This window comes from Scaptodrosophila lebanonensis, unplaced genomic scaffold (assembly GCF_003285725.1).
Source record: "Scaptodrosophila lebanonensis strain 11010-0011.00,11010-0021.00 unplaced genomic scaffold, SlebRS2 tig00000024-arrow-pilon, whole genome shotgun sequence".
Taxonomy (NCBI): Eukaryota; Metazoa; Arthropoda; class Insecta; order Diptera; family Drosophilidae; genus Scaptodrosophila; species Scaptodrosophila lebanonensis.
Window position 1 is genome coordinate 1,139,218 of NW_022060538.1, and position 25,341 is coordinate 1,164,558.

At 39.3% G+C, this 25,341-nt stretch overlaps 2 protein-coding genes across 4 annotated transcripts in view; one reads left to right on the forward strand and one right to left on the reverse strand.

The window, feature by feature from the left end:
* Positions 1-5,188: 5,188 nt before the first annotated feature.
* On the forward strand, positions 5,189-7,713 carry LOC115621272 (actin, indirect flight muscle). 2 transcript variants are annotated; one of them, XM_030514872.1, is made up of 3 exons: positions 5,189-5,257; positions 6,139-7,076; positions 7,137-7,713. In XM_030514872.1, the coding sequence occupies exons 2-3, from the start codon at positions 6,152-6,154 to the stop codon at positions 7,340-7,342; spliced, it is 1,131 nt and encodes a 376-aa protein (XP_030370732.1). In that variant the 5' UTR covers positions 5,189-5,257; positions 6,139-6,151; the 3' UTR covers positions 7,343-7,713. The 2 variants fall into 2 exon arrangements, with proteins under 2 accessions (XP_030370732.1, XP_030370734.1); XM_030514874.1 differs by lacking the exon at positions 5,189-5,257 and having other exon boundaries at positions 6,096-7,076.
* A 2,653-nt stretch (positions 7,714-10,366) lies between these two features.
* The window catches only part of LOC115621067 (A disintegrin and metalloproteinase with thrombospondin motifs 9), a 68,362-nt gene continuing 53,387 nt past the window's right edge, over positions 10,367-25,341 (reverse strand). For both annotated transcript variants that reach the window (XM_030514592.1, XM_030514593.1), the window contains exons 2-17: positions 19,707-20,127; positions 17,292-17,575; positions 16,581-17,104; positions 16,288-16,437; positions 16,071-16,220; positions 15,428-16,005; positions 15,191-15,370; positions 14,902-15,030; positions 13,435-13,661; positions 13,088-13,368; positions 12,816-13,026; positions 12,527-12,748; positions 11,858-12,037; positions 11,422-11,790; positions 10,728-11,348; positions 10,367-10,656 (exon numbers count right to left, since the gene is read on the reverse strand). In XM_030514592.1, coding sequence (XP_030370452.1) covers positions 10,558-10,656; positions 10,728-11,348; positions 11,422-11,790; positions 11,858-12,037; positions 12,527-12,748; positions 12,816-13,026; positions 13,088-13,368; positions 13,435-13,661; positions 14,902-15,030; positions 15,191-15,370; positions 15,428-16,005; positions 16,071-16,220; positions 16,288-16,437; positions 16,581-17,104; positions 17,292-17,575; positions 19,707-20,127 — 4,626 coding nt within the window. In that variant the 3' untranslated portion in view covers positions 10,367-10,557. The remainder of the gene's footprint in view (positions 10,657-10,727; positions 11,349-11,421; positions 11,791-11,857; positions 12,038-12,526; positions 12,749-12,815; positions 13,027-13,087; positions 13,369-13,434; positions 13,662-14,901; positions 15,031-15,190; positions 15,371-15,427; positions 16,006-16,070; positions 16,221-16,287; positions 16,438-16,580; positions 17,105-17,291; positions 17,576-19,706; positions 20,128-25,341) is intronic.

Consider the following 25,341-nt stretch of genomic DNA (forward strand, 5'->3'; position numbering starts at 1 on the left):
GACAAGACAAGTCGATGTAAGTATGTCCGTCTGTTCGTCATGATCTCACAAATACAATAGCTAGGATAACCAAACTTGGCATTCAGGGTCCCCTAAGCCCCAGGCAGATCGAGTTTGTGTGTTTTTTTCAGATATACCCCCCCCCCCCCCCCCCACTACCCTGCAATTCGTGTTTTTCCTAACTCCGGTAATTCTAGGTCAATTATGAAGAAAGTTATAGCTATAAATAAAATCGCTGCCCATGCTCTGCTTGCAGTGCTGTCCGCAGCTGTTGTTGTTGTTGCTGCTTTGGTTCAACTTTGTGCTGCATACATACACGCATAGGCACGTGATGTAAATGCATGCTGTTATAACATAAACATGTCTTCTAATTTAATTGAATTAATTAATTACTTAAATTAATTTTTTTAATCATTTAATTTTTTTTTAAATTTTGCTTTTTTGTTTGCTCGACTGTAGCGTTCTCTCTTGTTTAATTTCTGTAATTATTCTAAACACCCGACTTTAGCTTCCCAACTTGTTTGATTATGAGTCCGTATGCCAGTTAAATTACGATAGGTTAATTATGAAGAAAGTTATACCCATAAATATACTCTCTGCCGAAGCTCTGTCCGCTGGTGTTGTTGTTGTTGTTGCTGTGATTAATTCCTGTACTGCATACATACATACACGCATACAAACACGCATAGATACGATGAGGTAAGTGTATGCTGTTGAAACTGTTCATAAACATGTTTTCACTTTTGTTTGTACATATGTACTATGTATGCATGTATTGAATATTTTTTATTTAATTAAATTAATAATCAGGGTGACAAGCGGAGTCGATATAGCCATGTCCGTCCGTCCGTCTGGACGAGCGCAAGGATCTCAGGAAGTACAAGAGCTACAATAACCAAACTTCTATATATGTATTAAATAAATTTTCTTTATTAATTTAATTAATTAATTCAATTTTTTTTAAATAATTTAATTTTTTTTAAATACTATTTTTTTTTTAATTTTCCTTTTTCGTGGGGAGTACAGGCTATTTTACTGTCGGGCTTGCTCGCCTGTAGCGTTCTATCTTGTTTTTAAAAAATTTTTTTTAATATCCTTTTTTTGTGTACAGAGTGCAGGGTATTTTAGTGTCTAGCTTGCTCGAATGTAGCGCTTTCTCTTGTTAATTCTTGGTTGGTGCGCACCACTGGTTGGAAAGTATAAGCCCAAAGGGTACAAGGGTATATTCGTTTTGTGCGATTGCACATGGAACACACAGAAGGAGGCTTGGTAGACCCCACAAAGTATATATATTCTTGATCAGCATGACAAGCCGAGTCGATATAGCCATGTCTGTCTGTCTGTCTGTATGAACGCAAGGATCTCCGAAAGTATAAGAGCTAGAATAACCAAACTTGGTATACAGATTCTCCTGAGCCCGAGAAAGGACGAGTTTGTTCATTTTTTCTGATCCACCCCCCCCCCCCCTCCACTCCCCCCTATTAACGATTTTCTATAACTCCCGTAATTATTGGAATTTTGAACTGAAAACTTTGAAAATTTGGTAGTCACATTAGGTTAGTGATTATATATCCGTATACCAAGTTTCATTATGATAGAATGATCGGAAAGAAAGTTACAGCCATATAACCAGGCCCAATGCACACATACATACATATGTACATGTACACAAACACGCATAGGCACGATTCTGATGTAAATGTATGTATGCATGTATGGAATATTTTATATTTAATTTAGCTAATTAATTAAATTAATTTAGTTAATTTAGTTAATTAATTAAATTAAATTAATTAATTAATTTAATTTCTTTTTTGTGGGGTGGTACAAGGTATTTAAGAGTTGAGCCTGCTCGACTTTAGCATTCCTTTCTTGTTATAAATATATGGATCCTAAAATGTATTAAAACAGTTTTCCTTTTTTCTCTCTTTAAATTTTGAATTCTGTTTTTTTTTTCGAGGGTAGTATCAGTTCGTAGACTCTTTTCACTTATTACGGTTATGATTCTTATATCTAGTTAATCTTATATAAAGGGTCTGAGCATCGATGAACAGAAATAGATTAAACATGAGGAAACGGTATGAAATTTGGAATTTGATTACGTTACCAGAGAAGTCGTTTCGAGTGAGTGAAAAGCTAATTTAAAAAGAGAGTATATAATTTTCAGGTTTTATCTATCTATTATCGGAGCTGGTATCAGAGATTTAAAAAGCCTCTTCCTAGAGCGTGACATTCATATTTGAAGGATTGTTTTTAAGCTTGGCTATAAAGTCAAAAAAGCGTCATAATGTCATTATAAGTGGGAAGTGGTTCAAATATCTCAAGTGCATAAAAAAAACCATTAACTTTACCTTATAAAGTAGCACAGAATATAAGAATGCTGCGCCACAAAGAATTGGATTGTTGAGCAGGAGGACAACCGAGAAAAGGACGGATTGACGCGGCAGAAGAGAACGATGAACATAAGAAATTATACGGAACCTGTGAAGGACAGAGAACTCTGGAGGCGAATAGTGAATAGGGTTTTGAATAGCATTCCATTTATTTACCATATCCTACTTAGTTCAGGCCCTTTGACGTGATTCGAACAAAAAAATATATCACACTCATAAAACTTAAGCAATTGGCAACAGAATGGCTAACTGTGTACTCGCAAGCAATTAAGTAAAATAAATCAGAATTATTTTTGGCGAATGTTAAATTTAGAAATGCGGCAAAAGTTAAAGAACATCGTCTTAAATGGAACAATTCAAATCAATTGAAATAAAAAACAGAGTGCAACAAATAAAAATAGAAAACATTTAAAAAAAATAAATTATACTGATGATTGTATTAAGGAGAGCGGCGACTGGCAATCATTGAATAAAAAATGCTGAACAAATGCAATTGGCGAGCGGGCACAATGTTTGCGGCTTGCCTGATTTCGGTTAATTGCAATGAAAAATGGACTCAGAGCGACAAGTTTCGCAACTTCGTGGCAACAACGACGACACAGGCGACGATTAAGAGGATGGAGGCTGATAACCATGCGCTTCCTCAAGCAGCGTGCGAAGATCAACCTTGATGTTGATTTATAGGTGCCGTTCTAGTAGCCACCGCATCTATTTCGGTGCTGCTTTGCTAATGTCGCCTGGCTGCCTGCATAGCGCCGTGTCTGGTGCCCCTCTCGGCTCGACTCGGCTCGCCTCTCCGCGTCTCATTGCTGCATGTGCAACGCCCAGCAATTGTCTTGCCAACGAAACCAGAAAAAGAGTTTCTGCCAGTCCTTCTAAGGTTCGTTTCTATTTTCTGCCGTCAACATCGTCACTGCGGTCGCAGTTGCCGCTCTTTAGCCACAATTTTGGCAATGCAATCGGGGCAGACGCAGCCCCTAGCCACACACTAATCGATTGGCAACGGATCGGGAGGGTAACAAAAGCAACAACAACAACGCTACTGTCACGCACATTTGATTATCAGTCGTGCAGATTGCTCGCATTTTTATTGGCCTGCGCATTTCATACCTCTCCGAGCTAAGTGCATTGTGTTTACGAACAATGACAGGCATTTTGTCACTGTGTGCGGGAAATTTTTTTGTCTGCACCCTACACTTAATGAACTTACTATGATGGTTCCGCTAGCCCCCAAATTCGATTATTTCTAGGTTCAGATGTTAAGCTATCATTACATTGTCTTTAGATTTAGGTAGTGTCTGCCAGACACTAACTCTCCGATCTAGCTAGCTTTAACTAGTAATTCTGTTAATCTGCGGTTGAACGGCGCAGTAGTATAGTATAAGCGCCACCTTTTTCTTGTAGTAAGACAAGGATTGGCTGTCGTCTCCCACTTGCCTTAGAATTTTGAGCTTAATGTGGTTTCCGTATAGCCAAAAATATATATTTATGGGAAAAAACATTTAAGCTTAAAATGACATTTGAAAATTACAGCGAATTAATTATGTTCGTTTTAAAAGTAATTAAAAAAAGAAAGGAATGCTTAAGTCGAGGAGACTTAACTCTTAAATACCCTGTACCACCCCGCAAAAACAAAGTATGAAAAACAAGAAAGGAATGCTAAAGTCGAGCAGGCTCAACTCTTAAATACCCTGTACCACCCCACATAAAAAGAAATTTAATTAATTAAATTAATTAAATTAATTTATTAATTTAATGAAATTTATTTAATTAATAACTAAATTTTAATATAAAATATTCCATACATGCATACATACATTTACATTTACATCAGAATCGTGTCTATGCGTGTTTGTGTACTTATACATATGTATGTATGTGTGCATTGGGCATGGTTATATGGCTATAACTTCTATAACTTCTATAATGATAACTTGGGATACGGATATATAATCACTAACTGGATGTGACTACAAAACAAAAATATTGCGTCATAATCATGCCCTTCTGAAAAAACCAATAGCTCTTACTAAAAAAATCATTTCTTTAATCACAATAATACAATGCAATCGATTTAAGAGCGTTTTAAGCATTTTAATCGATGACATGAAATATGTAGATGTCTGATGCTTTAATGTAGTACTAATCTATATTTTATAATCTATATAATATTTTTATATTAAAATAACATTTTTAGAATCGTATTTTACAATTGAAATCATAACCATTTGATAAGCAAATGTCTTAAATCAAATATCGTCATTTGTATCCACATAATCTGTGATCAATTTATTTATTTACTAAGTGCCTATTAGGTGCCACTAATTTTAATTGTTTTTATTAAAATAACATTTTTCTATTTTTTACAATGGCTTTTTTAACTTAATTTTTATTTAATAAATTGCCACTTTATTTAGTTATCTATTGGTGTTTGTTTTCAGAATTTGCAAACTGGTGCCCAAAAAGTCTAGAAATTTCAATAAATTCTAAAAATGTGCAACCTCCTAAATTCGACCAGTTTGGGCTTTAAACTTTCGAATGGGCCTACATCATTTCCCCATAGCCTCACATATCGAAATGGGGAAAACGGCTTATTTGGATCGATTGACGCTGATTGTCCCATACTCTCTATCGCTTCTCTCTCTCTAACTGCAATTGGGCGCTGACATCTGTATGGGTGATATGCCTCTTCATGCTGCCGCCAATTGAGCTGTTACCTTAATTTGAAAACGTCCCGCGAGAGCCTTTAATATAAAGGCCATCCGTTGTGCTGAGCGTGCCATTTGTTGTTGAGTTTAGTCGCCAACAAGAATCGAACGTGCGATTTTTATTTTTCTATTTACATCCTTTCGTTGGCCTAAAAGGTGTGTGTTGCTGTATGTGTATGCCTCACAACAAGGAACATTTATTAAAAAAAAAACTTAATACGAAGTGTGCGGAAAATAAGGACTGCGGCATTTCTCTGGAAAATGACAGTCAAGAGTGAAGTGTTAGAAATGAAAAATATATCTTTTTTTTTCAAATTATGGACTCTTGCATAATTTGATTGTTGGAATCCAGTTAAATCCAGGTCGTATATATCGATAAATTTGTTATTAGAAATTTATTGAAATTCAATTATACTTGTAGTTACAAGTATATAAGTATAATTATGAAAAGTGTGCTGCAATTGATTCAGAACGTCAATGAATGTTACGTATATTATATATATTAAGTTTAATGCTTTTCTGATCAATCTGAAAATGTCTTAAAATAACTTCAATGACTTCAATGCCTTCAATGGTTGTAATTTAAAGAAGAACGAAAAGAGTATTTTGTTTCGATATATGTATATACGATTACATATGTTTGCTTTTTTGAATGATCTAAAAACGTCTATAGATAATATTAGCACACAGAACTAGAATCTGCATTATTATTACAATTTTTAAAATTATAACAAACATTATCACATCTTTGTAGAATTACAAAGAATGCCTCAGTTGTTATTGAAAGAATTTTAAGAGAAATATTAATTAAAAGTAAAAACAAAAGAAAAAATTTGGCTATTTTTAGAGGACGCAGGATTAGGAAAGTCAAGTTTCAATTTTATTTCCTCAAAAAGAAAGACATTTGTGTATAAAACTATTAATGCTAGAATAGAAGCTCATTCTTATTCCGTATTTACTATGCCAGAGCAGCAATTGGAGCTCTGTATGGAGCTCCCCAATGGTTGTTACTACAAGACCCTCTGCACCCCTTTCAGATAAACTGCCAAGATGTGTGACGATGATGCGGGTGCATTAGTTATCGACAACGGTTCGGGCATGTGCAAGGCCGGCTTTGCTGGTGATGATGCCCCCCGTGCTGTGTTCCCATCGATTGTGGGTCGTCCACGCCACCAGGGTGTGATGGTGGGTATGGGTCAGAAGGATTCGTACGTTGGTGATGAGGCTCAGAGCAAACGTGGTATCCTGACACTGAAATATCCCATCGAGCATGGCATTATCACTAACTGGGACGATATGGAGAAAATCTGGCATCATACCTTCTACAATGAGTTGCGTGTGGCGCCCGAGGAACATCCAGTTCTATTGACGGAAGCTCCACTGAATCCTAAGGCTAATCGCGAGAAGATGACCCAGATCATGTTCGAGACCTTCAACTCGCCGGCCATGTATGTTGCCATTCAGGCTGTGCTGTCACTATACGCCTCCGGTCGTACCACTGGTATTGTCTTGGACTCCGGCGATGGCGTCTCGCACACCGTGCCCATCTATGAAGGCTTTGCCCTGCCACACGCCATTCTGCGTTTGGATTTGGCCGGTCGCGACTTGACCGATTATCTGATGAAGATATTGACTGAGCGCGGCTACTCCTTCACCACCACGGCCGAGCGTGAAATCGTGCGCGATATCAAGGAGAAGCTGTGCTATGTAGCTTTGGACTTCGAGCAGGAAATGGCCACAGCGGCTGCCTCCACCTCCTTGGAGAAATCGTATGAGTTGCCCGATGGCCAGGTCATCACCATTGGCAATGAGCGCTTCCGCTGCCCCGAAGCTCTCTTCCAGCCCTCGTTCTTGGGTATGGAATCATGCGGCATCCATGAGACTGTCTACAATTCGATTATGAAGTGCGATGTTGACATCCGTAAGGATCTGTATGCCAACTCTGTGCTGTCTGGCGGTACCACCATGTACCCAGGTATAGTTCAAATTCTAAAACTTCAGGAGAGTATGAAATGAAAATCTGCGGCTATTTCAGGTATTGCTGATCGCATGCAAAAGGAAATCACTGCCCTGGCCCCATCGACCATTAAGATCAAGATCATTGCTCCCCCCGAGAGAAAGTACTCGGTGTGGATCGGTGGCTCCATCCTGGCCTCGTTGTCCACCTTCCAGCAGATGTGGATCTCGAAGCAGGAATACGATGAGTCCGGTCCCGGCATTGTTCACCGCAAATGCTTTTAAATCTTTCCCGAGCCGCGAAAGATCAACAAAAGCTACTGCCCTAGCGAATACACAAACCGTTGGCAGCGCGCTTTTCAACAACATCGGCGCCCACAGTGATAAGTCAAGACACTTACCAGCAACAGCAACAACAACAACAAAAATCCACTGCACCGTTATCATTCGAATCAAAGCCACAAGATACAACAGAACTGGTGACAAGATGCAAAAACATCCTTCATTAGAACTAACTCAAGCATTTTGTCACGGTCACTGGCGGTTTTTATTATAAGTGAAATAATTAATAATAATTTGTGTAAAAATCGTCTTTGTGAATAAAATAAATATTTTACGTGAGAGAGCTTTTAACCTAGACAGCGAATTGAAAGAAAGCCACAAATATATATTTTCCATTACAAATACATATAAACATTTTCAATAAAGACAAATTTTTCCATATTACATATGTATAGTATTATGTTAAATTACGTAACAAATAGATCAAATCAAAAATCAACCTAAAAATTAAAATTTTGATTAAATGATGCACAGTGCATTAAAATAATAATTTATGGATACGAACAACAGAAAAACTTCACCAAATCCAACTCAGTTCCATTTTAAAATGGCGAAATAGTGCACCATAATAATGAATGTGAGGTCTACTTCAGATTGCTCATTTTTTCTAAAGACTTAGAACGCGCTGGCTAATATAAAAAGCTCATAAATGCAACATGCGGCATTTAAGATGTCTTTATAAACAAAAAAGTTTTCCTATGGTCACTCAAAGTTTTCGATAACAGAAAGTCTGTTAGGCCTCCTTACTTGTTACACTTACATTTCGCTAAATCAAATCGATAACGATAATCAATTATTAATACCGCTAATCGATAACTAAAATAGATAAATAAGTTAATTAACAGAAATGAACAGAAGTTAGATCAATTCAATACTTTTTCAAATATTTCTTCATATTCATATTGTCCAATAGGGTAACAGGTGTATTACCGGTTTTATTTAATAACATTTTTGACGCACTTCGTATCAAGACTACAATAGTTAATTTTTATTTTTTTAAGTCTTTAATTTTTTTACTTTGACAATTTTTAATCATGCATCTGTCAAGATGGTTTCGGGATATTCGAACCGAGTGCCAACTCAAGGAACGAACTCACATTGTGGGATTTTGCTAGCTCGTTGAGCTATGCTAGGCCCCAATAGTTACAAATAAAAATTGCTTAATTCTCCATAGTGTTTCCATCCATACAGTCATATATCTGAAAATGTGCTTGCTAGTTGATTACAAATTGAAAATAAAATCATCTGTTCGAATTTGGATTAATTTTATTAAATAGTTTTTTAACATGAACTTATTTGTTACAAGATAATTGATTATTTAAAGTGCTAGCATCTACATAAGCAATAATACCGAGATACATAAATTTTTAATAAATATACAATTACGATAATAGAATGAAATGAGCTATGTGTGTATGTATATAATTATAATCGAAATACAACAAGGGGGCAAAAAGTCATTTGTATATGGTATAAGAAATTGGAAAGTTTTGTTGTTGGATTTAGAATTGAAGGGGTCGATGATGTATTTTGATAAGCTGATAAAATTACATTAAGTCTACTTTGTATTTATCACCATTGAGTCCAAAAGGTAAGTAGTTTAGGTTTGATGCCCGACCGACTGATTTGCTTGGCAGTATGTGAATACAATATACGAGTACATCAGAAAGGTAGGGGTGGATTTTTGGTTTTTGTATGTCCATTCTATTACTAATGAGTATTCTGTTTTCCCTTGGACACATACACGTATTTATGTAGTATATATAGTATATTCTTATGCAAAAAGTGTGTGTACAAATATTGTATAAAACATTGCACTTAGTTCAATTACTTTTCGATGTAGAAACTTCATCAAATCGCTGACATCGTTTGGCTAAATTTCGAAAAAATCCATCGGCTGAATAAGTTTATTTGCCTAATACTCTCTGCCTAGGCAAACAACTTAGGGACTTCTTGGAGGAGCGGCATAGTTTTCCAAAAACAGTCCACTATATCGCCTTCTCACTTTGGCTCGCCGTTAAACTTGAACGATGAACTACTTAACGGCTTCCCAGGGAATACCTGACCCTAAACGATGGGTCGGAGGTTGTGAGCTGCTTGGGCAGTACGAGATAAAACCCCATTCCCCAACAAATAAAGTGCCGCAGAAGTGTAACAAATGCCTATCTTTTTTCCTACTGTTGTTGAGGTTGTAGTTGATTTGGAAGAAGCTTATACAAACAACGGCTTGCCGATGTTTCAAGTTTTTTTTTTGTTTTAAAAATGTAAGATGGTTAAAAAATATTATGGCTAGCTTTGTAACGACATTGGCTCAAACCCAATTGCTAGAGGTTGTATTTCAAATACAAATATCAAATTAATAATTCCCTAAGCTTAAATGTACGTGTATTTATATTTACAGTTATATATTGAATACAGTTATATAGTTGAATATTCAATTCGTTTTCATCGATTTTGTTTCTCTACTCTATTCAAGCCCGACTTGATAAGCGTATCTGATAGCTGTTTAACATTCGATTTTGTTTGAAGTAGCTCAAAACTAAGGCAGAAGATTTTTAGCTTGTGTTTTTAATTTGAGTTTGCCGTATATTGGTGACCGATTTAAATACTGCAAGTTAAATATTTATATATCCATGAACTTGGAACAAACGAAGAAAAAATCCATTGAAAAATCCGTTTCAAAATCAAAATCGAGTCTTAAACTGCAATCAGGAATGCCCTATACATGCCCTATATGCCCTATACAGATACATGTCCTGGCATTTTTAACATCAATTTGTTCGAGTTTAATAATATTTAGTGAATAAATACTTGTTTTTTTTTTCTTTTTGGTCACCCAACGATGCTTTCTATAATGCTCGCCATACACGAAATCAGTTGATTTTAAACGCTATGCATTTTCAAATGTACTATACTCGAATAAGTAGTTAAATACCTAATTACTTGTGCGCTATAAATATCTGTGTATATGTATACATACATATATATTTAATACTATTTAATTTGTAAATGTTAAACCTTCCAAGGGAAGTACATTTGCTTGGGTTTGGTGAGGCAGTGCAAGACATCAAATTAAATTTTAAATGCATAAGAGCGCCACGCAAAAAGTAGCACCCGCGAATTTAGCATACCACACAGCAGCTGGAGCGGGCGGCTCATCATAAAACATCCAGATAAAGTCCAGAGCTGGGCGATATAGAGCAATGTCCGCAATAGCCGCCACAGAATGCGCGCCGTTTCACCTTGGCCGTTTCAAACTATAGGAATATTGAGAGTAATGGTTAGATATCCAATGGACAACTATTCATGTATATAGCTCGTCACCTACCCCGTTATCACGTCGCATGACCACACTGTTGCCGAAAAGCTTCCAGGTCGCACCTGGACGCATCACAAATCCTGTGTGCTCCAAATTGATGGAAAAGGCGCCCTGCGGACAAGCCATATTGCGATTATAGCAGTCCCCGGCCGATCCATAGACCTGTCGCTGTTCCCCAGACGTCGTCGCAAACTCAAAATCGTTCTCGATGACGCGCAGATCGGTTATGTTTAGTCTAAGCTTCCCGAAATGCGTGCGTCCCGAATTCTGTATCTCATGAAATTCACTTGCGCGCGACTCAGGCGGACAGCTGTCCGGATAATGGGACCTATACTCATAGTAGATGGAGTAGTTCTCGAGCTGGTTCAGATTTATATACTCTTTAGGTGTCCGACTATTCATTTTGTGGCAATAGATGCGTACAGGACGCGATCGCACATACAGTATATATTCGCCATCCTTGTAGGACCGTTGTATTTGCTGCACATCAGCGCACGACTGCGGCTTGTTGCATCCGGATGGCGGCGAGCATTGGTGCTCGGTAGATCGTTCTTTGTGGGGACAGACAATGCGTCGATCCATGGAGTCGAAGCAGAAGATACGACGTCGTTCGATGCCCTTGCAATTGCACTAAAGAGATAAAGAGTTCAAATGAATTTCATTAGGCATGTCCTGGTACAATTAGTATGTGGCTGTTACTCACCTTCATCACCACCTTCGACTTTCTGCGCACGCAATTACTGCAGATTCTACGCTTCAACGGTCTCCGCGTGGCATCACAATATCTCTCATCAATGCGAATGCCATGTCCGGTTTCGCAGCCGACGTGACGCACCTGGTAATCCTCCGAGCAGTCTGTCGCACATTGAGTCCACTCCGACATGGCCCACTTGCAGGTCATCTTGCATGACTTTTTCATTTTCTTGAATGTCGGCTTCTTTATATTCCTGCTTATGCAATAGGAATTATCGATTTTAACCCGCATCTTGGGCGCTCCTCGCACCTCAGACTTATAGACACGTGCACAGTACTGCATCCTTCGTCGCTCGCCCGTGCCGCATACAGCCGAGCACTGTGGAATATTCGGAGCATTGCAAACACGTACTTTTTTCAAGGATTCGCAGCGACTTAACACTTACCGGCGTCCACTCGTTCATGTATTTAATCTGACAGCATTTGCGTACCTCCTGCGGTTTCTTCTCAGGCGGACAGCCAAGTCCTTGTGGGTGCATGCAGGTCACAGTTCTACTTTTTTCACACCAATCATTACATTTGCCCCATTCCGAGGCAACCCAGTAATTCACAGACCGAGGGTTTTTCTTTAAAAATACACAAGTATTGGAACATTAAAAATAATACACGCAAAAGATAATAAGATATGTACCTATGTATGTATATCACTATCTCGTTATATAGCTAAACAAAACAGCACCCAGGTCCCAGGAAACAAACTTCATCAGTTCTATGTATATACGATATAGTAATCTGATCCATTTAAAGCTTCTTTATTGATTACGTTAAGAAACTACCCAATCCCAATATAATACTGATATCCATTGAAGCACAGTTGTTCGTGCAATGAGTTTTTAGCCCTGTTCATTCCTATGTCAGCTGTTTGAAATATAATTGACTTGTTCCTTTTAAATATTCTTACAGGTATAATTCGTCTCATCATGCTAATTATTAATTTGTTAATAGTTCGAGATCTGCTTTTGGACAAGCAACTGTGGTAGCTTAGAAAAGTTTTACTTGAGTTCTTCTTTATGTTCTTACCCTGCACTTATTTCTAGTGTGGTTTGGGAGCTTACCAGGCCTTCAATGTAGTAACATGGTTCCTTATTGCATGTTCTGAGCAAATTCTGTTGCAACCCCGTTCCTTCAATGTAGTAACATGGCTCTATATTGCATGTTCTCAGCAAATTTTGCTGCAAATCGCGTTGATCGCAGAATTCATCCTTGGTTGGTGTATTCTTTATATAGCAACCTTTAGTTTTTCGCACTTGGGTTCCTGTGCCGCAGGTTTTGGTACACTTAAGGAATAAACCAATTTAAATTAGATATGAGGATTCCTAGTCATTGGAGTCGTTGTCCACTCACCGTGGACCAATCTGTGTAGGCCCAGCAGGGTCCGACGCATTCCTCATTTAACACCTTTAGTGCCATCAACTCAGGCTTCAGATCACAGTAGGACATATCAACGATATTCGTGTGTTGAATACCCCTGAATGTCTGCATGCATTTGTAAGCCATTTCCCACTTACCCAGTTGGCCACATGCAGCCGAACACTTTGTTTTGCTTATGTTAAGACTGTTAGGGAAATGGGATGATTAAGGAAGTTGATTTTCCCTCTTTCCGTTTAGGAACTTACTTAAGACTGCATTCGGTGTTGCAGGCGCCAGTTTCCATGCCTGGCTTGGCAGATTCGTCGCAGAACTGCGGTGCCACCTTCAAACCTTGAGTGATACTCACACACGCCGGACTTCGATATCTGCTGCCGTCGCAGAGCGAATCGCAATTGCTCCAGGTTTGCATTTCCCAGCGATAAATCTCCTCCTCAGGCTCCACATAATTGGGTTTATCCAACGTGTAGGTGTAGGTAATGAGTATTGTGTCATTATTCTTGGCCGCACTCAAGTCAATCGAGATAATCTGCAAATGTAATATCGAAGCACTCAGGCAAAGCTTTAAACGTTTTTTTTTTTTCAACAATGGTACCTCCACTATTAGATCTCGTTTTAGTTTTCTTGAATAGGTCGTATTAATGCGCTCTATAGTGCTGTTGGAGCCATTGTATTCGAATGTTAGGCCGGCGTAGTGGTCCTTTTTTCGAAAGGGTATGACCAAGTTATCACTGTTCAGTAACGGATGACGTCTATCGTCGCTTAGCGCTATGTAGTTGTGCTCTGGATAACCAGGCTGCGTAATAACAATATTTGATGCACCTGAAATCAGTTAAGATAGTTCAAAACGTTTGTTCGACACAAACAGGGCAGGGAAATAAATTTAAAAAGAAAAAATCAACTAGAAAGTAGCGACTACTGCGATGGGTCTGGGTTATCGATACTTTATATACTAGTTGCAAATAAATATATCGGTTCAACTGGACACATTTCTTTTAAGGTTATTGGGGATTTATTTAAAACAAAATTAATAGAAATGAATCGAGAACAAATTGTGACATAATAAGAGAAATTTCACTATTTCAACAAAATTGGGATCTGATTCTAGGGATTGTTGTGTGGTATGCTTTTATGTGGTCGTTGAACATTGTGATCAGCGACAAACCTGCCAATTCATTATGTTCGAAATAACTAGATGAACTAAAGGAACTAAATCCAAGAAATTAGTTCAGCTGTTCATTGCGAACACCAAGTCATTGTAACTTGTTCGGCCCGAAACTTGTTCGGTCTGATCGTGACGTACAATTGTTTCTTTAAACAGAATTTAATCCGTTTGTGCAAATTCAGAAAGTCTCGCAAAGTTCGGTTGTAAATACGAGAATTTGTGTAACAAAAATTTTAAAATTGAAGTGCAAGTGCAATGACAACGTTCGCTTTTTTCTCGACCGCTCCCTCTGCCACCGCACAGATAAGAATTGCCAATTAATGGGCGATGGCGACCTCAGATAATTCGAGTCGTGACTTGTTTATGTGATGTGCGCGATTCCAGGCATGGCGCTAGCTGGTGGCGCCCGTGGTTACGTCTGTGGCAATCGGTTTCGTTCCCAATCAGTTTTTGGTGGGCAGACGTGAGGCGGTCAGTGCATTCACCTTGCGATGTCAGCGTCGCGTTATCGGGCCAGTTGGGAGAACAAAACTAGCAACAAGGCACGCGCATGTATTTGCCAGAGCAGCGAGTATATGGACCTCATAAATACATACGTATGTATAGGCCGTTGTAAATGTATTACGTTTTTTTTTTTTGTTTCGGGCTATCTTTGGGCGGGTGTAGCCCAAAACAGGTGCGATGACGATGACTCAATTGGAATGTTAGTGCCGCGCCAAAATTCGTTGGAGTCATAAAACTGTTTAATTGCACATTAAACCGAAAACGCACAAACATTTAGCATTCATTCATCAATTCATTAGCCAAAAATTTATTATAGAAATGGCTGGGCATAACATAACAGAATAAATTGTGTAAGTGTTGCCAACCGGCAGGGAGTTTTAGTTGTGTACATACCTTTTGGTATTGTCGTGACATAGAAGCAGCGTGAAGCGGGCTTTGCCTGTTTGAAAAGATCGGAGACGTAGAAATTTCCGGTGCGCTCTTCACACGTGTCGTTGCGGCCCTCGCAGACGCCGCATTTATCTGTTAAGCGAGATATACCAAAAGAAAAACATTTAAATGTGCATACATATGTACGAGTATGTATATTATATTTAGGGGCTATTCGTTTTATTTTTGTGGCATTGGTCATTGGCCCCTATTGGCGGGCTGATTCATTCAAAACACTTTGATCTATATTTACCCAGTTTTGCGATTGAGTTGAGTTCATTGTCGCAACCTGCCGGCCGGCAAATGCCATTGACACACTTGTCAAAACTGTCGATGGAGCAGGTGGTGCCATCTCGCACTTTGTCGCTCAGTTGAAAATAGGCGCTATTGTCTTCCATGCGGCAATATAGTTTACACTTGTCTTGCACAGACACTGAAAATAATTTTAGTTGAGATGATGTACTCATCATCTGCGGCATCCTCTACTTACATCCATATTTTGGTATCCACTTGGAAGATGGGCTTATGCCTGGAATATTAAAGTTGCGACCATTCATATTGTAGCACTGCTCTTCCCGTAAATCCGTGGTGCCTGGCGGGCAGCTCTGTGTATTGCAAGAGCGGTACTTCTTGCGGCTACCCACGCAATATTTGCCACCATTTTTAGGCAGAGGGTTGTTGCACTCCCGCCTCGACTCCTGCACGCCACCGCCACAGGTCAAGCTGCAGACTGTATAACTCGACCAAGGGCCCCAACCACCATTAACAGATTCAACAGTGCTGCCGTTGCGGGGCACGCAATTGCCGCGCTGGCACCAGTGGCGATTATGATTGCAGGGCGTGCCATCAGCCCAGGGTAAATGGCCAGTGCTGCACGACTCTCCGGAGTGTAGATTCGATTTGCACCACAGTTGGGTGCACTCGACATCAATGTTGCAGAAATAGGATTGGCTGCCATGTATCAACTGGCACTGATGATCTAGTGAATAAATCTCACCCGGAAGTTGCGTAGGAACATTGGATATGTAAGAGGTGGGCGTGTCTTCCAAGCAGGACTTGTCTGATTTCCTGTGTGGGAGTTCAATATATATTTTCACAACATTTCCAATGCTAGAGTTGAGCTGCGTGCTTACTCTAAAAATTCAGAAACATAGTGCTGTGAGCACTTGGACCATGACCAGGGATGCATGTGCTCGCCCATGCTGGGCGCCATAATGTGCTTTATAGAGTCTCGGTGGTTGTGTGGAATACAACGCTTATCATCATCGTGTGGCATATTCAATCTACAAGTGAAGGTGACTTGTAGCAAGCACATATGTATATTGGAAAAGGGACAACAATTGATCTTACATGTGTCCTAGTTCGTGGGCAATGGTAAAGGCGGCGGATAGGCCATTGTCCTGCACTATAGAACAGGAACGAGGATTACATACCGTTCCCAGCTCAGCCAGACCTAGTGTATGGCACTTCGCCGGATTATGCTCCCCGCAAATGTTTTTGCTGCAATCGAGAATGAATTATGTTAATGATTTGATTGCCTCTTTCTTTAGTTAGGTATTAAGATTATTTTTTTTAAGGCTTTTTGGCATTAGAAAACATTCTACATAATTAATGCCTTCGAGAATATTTCTTTGTCCGCTTACCGTGTAATTAGCATAGCCGTGTCATAGTGATAGCCGTACTGTGGTAGATGCGAGCAAAAGTGCTTTAGTAGTTCGGCGGTGGAGTTGCCCGGACGCGGATCTCGAATCTCCAGTAACTTTACCAGAGAGATGTGTATGGAGTTGCCAATGCTAGCGTCCGCAAATATGTTCGATACAATCGAAAAAAGTATGAGAATGTAGGAGTAGAGGGAATTTTTGTTTTTGTGGAACTCGGCCATGGTTCTGTCCACGGCAACCAACACCTCCAGTGTATACACCTGATTGTCGGTGTTGTGGCGCTTCCGGCGCGTGCGTTTCGAGGTCGCCCTCGTGGCCATCAGCTCCAACGCCTCCAAGTCCAGCTCGAAGTCGGAGACAGCGTGTCTGGCATTACGCTGCGAGCGCCGCCAGACTCTGTGCAAGATCTGATTGTCACCGCCAGAGGCGACGGCGTCGTCGTTGCTGCTACTTTGGTTGACAGGCTGTATGAGCAGCGTACCGAAACCCGTTTTGATATAACCAGTCTGCAGTGGGGCACCTTATTAGTATTCATATTCGTATTGATAAGCCTAATTTGTGTTTTTCGTATAATGTATTTTTTTGCAACTTAAATTGTAAATTTTATGCAAAAATGTCAAATGTGTGAGTGTGTGACTGAATGTGCCTGAAGGCCTCAAAGCTGTTAATGAATATGACACCAGTTGGCCTTACCATCCCACCGCATAGCGATACAGCGACATCCGAGTGCTGGTCACCTTCCACATGACCCTTGTAAATACAGCCCAAGTAGTGGCCCTGTTCCTGAGTATCGGTCTCCTCGATATCATTGTTTAATATGCGAATCACGCGAAATGTATCAGTCGGTATGAATGATGTGTCCTGATGCAGCACCAAATGCAACGCTCGTCCAAACACCTTTAATATGTACTCCGGATGTGGATCCCAAATTTGACTAGACTTGCTGCGAAAGGTGCCCGTCCTGCTGAACGCTGAATCTGAAAACGTCAACATGCTTTATTAGTTTCAAACCTAACCAATAATCTGGGGATATCACTTTAAATAATCAGTAAATCATGTATGTATATTATGTTAAGCAGGTGACTCATTCTGGACTTGGAAAACTTCAACTGGCGAGTTATGAACAAATATTTAGGCATGGATTAATATAGTACACATATGTACTATATGTATATGTAATACAAGTATGTTTACCTCTTCCTTTAAGTTTTACTGTGCGACACTGTTTGAGCTTTGTCAATCAGATGCAGTTTTTATATCTTGTACCCAAAGGGTGAATGTAGGTAGGTAGATGGGGCAGCCAGAGCTTATGAAAACCCTGACTCACTTAGGCCGTGATTATTTTGCCCGTTTTGGTACCGCGTGGACAAAGTCCACGTCCCATATCCCGTGGTTGGCTGCATTCCTGCGCAAATTGTTACACACAAAGAGTGAAAGGGTATACTAGTTTTGTGGGAATGTATGTAACATACAGAAGGAGGCGCAGCAGACCCAAAAGTATTTATTTTATTGATCAGGATGACAAGACGAGTCAAGCCATATCCGTCCGTATGAATGCAAGGTTCTCAGAATGTATAACAGCTAGAACAACCAAACTTGGTATCCAGATTCATCTAAGACCGAGAAAGTACGAGTTGGAGTTTTTTTTCGTTATAGCCATAAATATAATCTCGGCCGAAGCTTTGCCCGCAGCTCTGCCGGCAGCTGTTGTTGTTGCTGCTTTGATTTTTTTCTTTACTGCATACAAGCACGCATACACATGATTCTGATGTAAATGTATGCTGTTGAAATTGTACATAAACACATGTGTGTATGCATGTGTTACATATTTTATAATTCATTAAATTAATTAATTTCTTTAATTAAATATTGTAAATTAATTTTTTGTTGTTGTTGGGTGGTACAGGCTTTTTATACTCTGTACATGAAATGTACAAGAGTATATTAGGTTTGCGCGAGCTGAAAAATGTAACAGGCAGAAGGAGGCGTGGCAGACCCCACAAAGTATATATATTCTTGATCAGCGTGACAAGACGAGTCGATTTAGCCCTGTCTGTCTGTCTTTCCGTCCGTCCCTCCGTATGATCACCTAGATCTCAGAGACTATAAGAGCTAGAGACACCAAATTTTGCACAAAGATGCGTTATGTGTGTATTCTATACAAGTTTGTTTTATTTTTTTGATTCCCCCCCCCCCCCGCACTTCCCCCCTATGGGAGTTTTCCCGAATTTCCATTCGTATAATCGCCTATATCTCGGAGACTATAAGACCTAGGAACACCAAATTTTAGTCCCAGATGCCTTGTGTGAATACGCAGAAAATGTATATTTTGGAATTTCCCTCCCTCCCCCCCTCTCTCCCGCAAATGCGATTTTCTCTAACTCCCGTAATTCTTGGAATTTTGGAAATACCCCCAGTTGGTTATTATGTGTCCGTGTGTCAAGTTTCACTATGATAGATTGATTTAACAAGAAGTTATAGCCATAAATATATTTGCTGCTGCAGCGCTGCTCAAGCGCTGCCCACGGCTGTTGTTGATGTTGCTGTTTAGTTGACTGCGAAAATGCTTACATAGACACAAATAGACGCACATAAACATACATACACTCACATAGACGCAATTGCTTTGTATATGTGCAATTATATACCCTTTACGTGAGTTCGAATACCGAGAAAGGTAAAATCGATCAAATTTTTTTAAATTTTCTTATTTTTTCTTATTTTCTATAATTATTGTAAACATATGTACAGAGTTTTTCAAAGTCGGGACACCCGACTTTAGCTTTTTTACTTGTTAAAGGTTGAGCTCGCTCGACCTTTCTTGTTACTACTACAAACGATTATTAAAATTAACTTAACGGCATCGAAAACAGGCTCGGAGCTTTAAATGCTCATACTATCTTCTAATTACTGCTTTTGAATATTGAAACTAAATTATTTTGCAGGAGATAGCTTTGATGCATTTTCGAACTATTTTTGAGGCGGTTCACAAATTTATACTAAATCTGTAATGCCTTTCTGATCGTGAAGCGTCTCTTCAGCATATATATATAGTACATATTTATATACATTGCATATATATCTATTTATAGATAATCTGTAACTTACCTTTCTGACTACTGTTGCCGTCGCTATTTCGTTTCGATTCATATAGCAAATCATCCGCATTTAAACTAGAATTAGCGATCTTGATGGGCGTAACAAGATCGCTGTGATTGTCATCACCGATGTCCTCAAGAGTTATTTCGCCACCCATATTATCATCATCGCCCCAATCGATAACATTTGTGTCGTTGATAAAAAGCTCAGTAGATTCAATAAAATGTAGAGGCGGTAGTTTTGGTGGAGCGATTGTGTATTTTGAATTGTAACCGCCACTAGAGCCACTTCCAATGAAAAAGATAAGCGCGCCAAAAAGGCACAGCGCTGGGACGGTCAGTATGAGGCAGACGTTATGTTTCCAGTGCGTGGACATGTTACTGCATTTATTCTTGTAGAACCACCATTCGCAAGTCTTCTTCAGCACGAGCTGCAAAAAAGAAAGATAGATACAGCTCAGTAGTTGTATAAGGCGTTGGAGGAGGGAGATGTGTCTTGTCAAGTTATAACGACTATGTATACGATATTGAACAAACATATCGATGCGTGACTAAACGAGCTTGCAGATTGGTTTCTGCTGGTCCGTTGATTTCTATGCGCGTGCCCTAATCGCTGTCACGTGACGCCCGCCAACGCTCCGATAGCTCAGAAAGTCGCCAGAAAGCGCCACAAAAGATTTGCAGCATTCTCTCACAACTCACAACTGCGAACGCGCCAAGTGGCGGGGGCAGATAAGCAAAGCTCTGGCAACAAATGCACGTTCAATGCCAGCGAATTCTGCCGACCCCAATGCCCCTGAGCTACTAGTCTCTACGTCTGTCTATCTGTCCATCTGATCGACCGATTAGTTTTGCCTGCCAGCCTGTGCTATTATTTGCTGATTTGCATGATGATTTAATCTCTTATACTCGTAGTCCGAAGGCACTATCAAATAATTGATCAGCTGGCAGGCACGCCCACCTTGACCGGCGCCGATTTTGCGCCCTCGGGCGCTATTCAACTTATCTTTTGGCACTTGCTGCCGCCGGCCACTGGCCTTTGGCCGCTAGCCGGGCCGATCTGTTGAAAACATTTCCTCGCACAACAAATTGACCAACAATTTTTGTTTAAAATAACATTATTTAAGTCCGAGAGTGAAGGTGTTAAGTGTGCCAAAGGCGAATTCTACGCGCATAGAAAGCAAGAAAAAACAAAAACAACACACCCAAAAAACAAGAAAGCCAAAGAGCGCTAAACATTTTAAATGCTTTTAATTTGTAAATTTATGTTGTGCAGTTTTGCCAAATCTTTATTCAGAATGTGCATAATAAGCTTCTACTTTCCTCTTTCCTGCGTTTATGCCACACATTTCTCAGAACGTTAAATTCTTGAAAAAGCTATCAAAAAGCTGATCAAATTGAAACATGTTATTCATTAGAGAGCAAGGAGTATATGAGACACTAAAAACCTTTCCAAATATTTTTCTTTTCGAATATATTCGGAGGCAATTGCTATCTCTTTTTGTTTGCTGAGACTTCAAAGAGACCCCTTCAAATCTTTATTATGCATACGCTTTTTATATATTATTTAAATATATAGTATGCATATTCTTATAATCTCAAAAAAAAACTTTGAGGTTGGTAAAGATAATCTAAAAATAATTACAATGTTTTTTATTATTGTACAGATTGTTGGAAGCTCATATCTTTTTGGTAATGAATAGCATCCAATCATTTTTCAACTGAATTTCTTATACAACAATAACAATTTTTGAATTAATCTGTAAATAAAGATTCCTTCATTAATAGTCCAAATTTCCTTCACTAATATTTCATTAAGTTGACTGCAAACATTCACCCACCTTTATTCGTGAACGAGCGCTAATATAAACGTGGTATTTTTTTAACATCTTTCTCTATAAATACATTTTGAATACACACAAGCAAAATTGGGAATTAGTTAAACTATGGTCCATTTGCATTTTACGGCAGCTCGATGAACTTTGTGATCGCCATCCCATTTGTTATGCATTCGCATGCTGATATAAAAAAGTAACAATAATAAAACAAAACGCGAATAGCATAGTCTTTTCTGCGGTAAATACAAAACATTTCTTAGCATCACTCTTATTTCAGTAAGCTGAGACACAAATAAATGTAGAATGTTGTAAGAATATTGTAACAAAAATTTTTTAATGAATCAATCTTATGGGAAAAAAGCATATCGTTCCATGGACCTCTAATAATGCAAGCTTGCAGGCATATATATGGTTGTAGTTTTGGACAGAAAGGTATTTTTATACCCTGTAATGTCTCTCATAAGTTTCAAGCCCGTGTGTTTGCATGCCATTAAATGTTGTTCAGTAACTGCGGCAACTAAATGTTTGAGCAATTTACATAAGTAGTTTTTTATGAGCACGTAAACATTCGCTATTTTATGGCCATCAATTGTCAATAGTTATTCACCTTTTTGGAAACGATTGCCGGCAACATACTTGTAAGTTGAAATTAATTTTTATTGAAAATTGTTATTAAATGATGTGGCCATAAAAGTGGCATTAGTGCCTCGGTAACCGCGCCCTACACAGCATTTATGGGCGTTTTTACGATTTCATAGAGATAAGCTGGAGCAATTCGATGTCTTGCTCAACCATCGACCACCCAGACGCAAATTGTTGACGTAACTCGGAAGGCAGTAAAAATATTTATGTATTGCCCAAACATTTTAACAAAGCCTTGCGGCACAATCCAAAGAGACAACAGATGCGGAGGTTGTAAACTGTTTCGTAGCAAAGTTAAGTAAACTGCTGTTGAGATATTGGTACTTTTTGTGAAAGCCCCGAGCAGATTTCTTTGCTATATACCAATAACATAAACACCGCTAAGTATTTCTAAATTATTTTGAGCTAGCTCAATGCTGAGATAGTTGTTAAGAACCTAGTTCAAGAAAACCAGTTCTATAAAAAAAATTAAAGTTAACTCATAACTTTTGAATGCCTTTTAATCTTGATCTAACAAGGAGGTCTCTTATCTTCCAGCATGTGTATCGCTTAATTGAAAAAGTGATTTGCATTTATCAAAATATGCAAATGTTAAAAAATAGCAATAACTGAGAAGATTTTGTTGTGATTTCATCTCATTCTTATCTCATGCATACTTAAGCGAAAAGATGGAAATCAAAGTGCTGTAAACAAACCATCAAATTGCATATTGTCCCTCAGACTTTTGCTTAAAGCGGCTTTTTTATTTAATCGGCTTACTGCAAGACCCGATCCGACCGCGACTGTGTAGAGTATAACAGTATTCCACTTTCGGAATCACAAATAACTGGCCCAGACACGCGTGTGTCCCACAAATAAACACCTGCTAGGTATGTAAGTATGTTTCGGTTTGGATTTGGGTTTGTGCATGCCTTGGCGTGAGGCTTATCATAAATTTCGCCTAATGTGAAATGCGTGCATTTGCATTGCAAATTCGTGTTCGAAAGATTCCCCAACACATACATATGTACATACATGCATATAAGCATGGAAGAGGGCTGCCGTGCGTTCCTCGGCTGCTTAAGTCTTTAATCTTTAATTAAACCGCCTGTTGCGCTTCTTGCTAACTTATGCAAATGCTCTTCAGTGCGGTTGTGGTCCGCTTATTAACTTGTTTCTGAACAACTTTATAAATATGCAAACTATGTGCGTGCCTTCTTTTATCACAACGCCTGGTTAAGTAGCCGCCGCGTGGTCGCCGACGACGTTGTGCGCCGTTTCTGTTGCTGCTTCAATTCCACTTCTTTTAATTTATTTAATTTATTATTTAAAACAAGTGGCTGCTGCGCTCTGACTAATTGAGCAAATCGATGAGACAGCTCCGACCAGCAGCGTCGACGTAGAAAAAAAATTCCCAAAAAAACTATAACAAAACCTGTTCACACTTCTTGGACACGGGCAAGTGGCTGGTAGACGTTAACATTAATGACAAAGTAACCGTCAAAGTCGCCGTCGTCGTCGTCGCCAGTGCTGTTAGTTGAAACAAACAAGCGATTTGTGTGTCAGTCGATTATTGCTTTATATTGCCGTGCTATAATTTATGCCAATGGCTACATTTTGTTGCCGACACTCAGTCTGTCTGCGCCTCTAAGAAGCGACGCCGCACAGTCTGTCAGTGCATGCCTTGTGCGGCCTTCAACAACTTCACTTTAAGTCCCCGAGCGAATACCAGATTTTGGCAGCATTGTTGTAAAATGCCAGGCGCATTCTTTGTGCGCCTAATTGGCCGAGCCAACGAGCCAGCCGGGCCGACCGGCCAGTCGATAAAGTCTGCCAGCTGGCCAGTTGGAGGTGTTAAGTGTGTTGCGCGTGTAAAGCGAATAAAAAAAACACAACAAGAACAACAACAATAATAATATTAAGCAGCAAAATGTAGTATGAGTGTGTGTGCGTGTGCGAGACATTAGCGGTTTTTCGAAGCGAAAATTAATTTGCGCGGCATACGTGGCGTATGCGCAACATGCGTTTAATTACAGCACTTGTTGAGGCTCTGGCTCTTTGGGGCAGCAAATGTTGTTTAATTTGTATTTAATGACTTAATTGCCATGCGTCCGAGGCATACACTAGACTATGCTATGCTGTGCTATGCTATGTGCTATCTAATTATAAGTACAAGTTAAATATTTGGCGCAGCCTCTTTGCATTTTTGCTCAACACAATGCCGCGTATACATAATTTGCAGCTGCGCATGCGCACATCCAGCAAACTGCACATTAACAAATTAACAGCTACATTTTGTGGCAGCGGCAATTCATTTTGATTGCGGTTCATTAGGTATCCCATAAATCAACTTAGAAGCCAGCCTGCACTCGGCCTCTTGGTGTTCAATTTCCAAGTTACACGGGCAATTTTGGGGTGGGAAGCGGGCGCCTGTGAATGTGTGAGTGCATGTAAGTGTGTGTGAGCTCACGCTTAATTATAGCCTTGCAGTTTTGGGTATGCCAGCATTACTCGTATATGCATTTTGCTATTTGCAGTATTTGGCATTTGTGAATGATAAATAAATATGTGGACTTTATGCATTTCGATTCCATGAGCATGTGCGTATACTTGTATACTCTTAGAAGGTGTATGTTTGGCCGACCTTGCGCTTTTATACACTCAAAACCGAACGAGAAGCGTGACTACCAAAAAGAAATCTGGGCAATGCTCTCACATGATTGTTGCCACACTAAACAAGCCCAAACATTGATCCGAATTTGTATATTTAATCCATATCCGCCGCGCAAAAAAACAAAAAATATTTATGTATGTATATATATGTATATATATACTTGGAAATGTATTTTCCAAATTTGCATTCGAGCATTTCACTAGAAATGGTTTGGCAATTTTTTTCTGCAGCTAAACATCCCGCACAGACAAACAACAAATCGCAACACATTTTGGTGCATAAATCAAATGAAAAGCCATAGCAAAACGAAAACAAAAATCCCATTAAATGGCCAGAAGAATTGGAAAACATGGCCATAAAAATTCGTGTAATTCACTGGAAAAGGTCTGAGCCATAAGCAAAACAAAGCCAATAAGCAAGCTGTCGTCGTTGGCGGTAAAGTCCCCCACACATATGGGCAAAGAAAAAGAATGACAGCATGCAGCTAATTTGCTTTTCCACATTGAAATGCA

What these genes read in the sequence shown, in the direction of transcription:
- LOC115621272 (XM_030514872.1), top strand. Translation starts at nt 6,152, where the DNA reads ATGTGTGACGATGATGCGGGTGCATTAGTTATCGACAACGGTTCGGGC. An exon ending in CGGTACCACCATGTACCCAG is followed by an intron (nt 7,077 to 7,136) that starts GTATAGTTCAAA and finishes CGGCTATTTCAG; the next exon opens with GTATTGCTGATCGCATGCAA.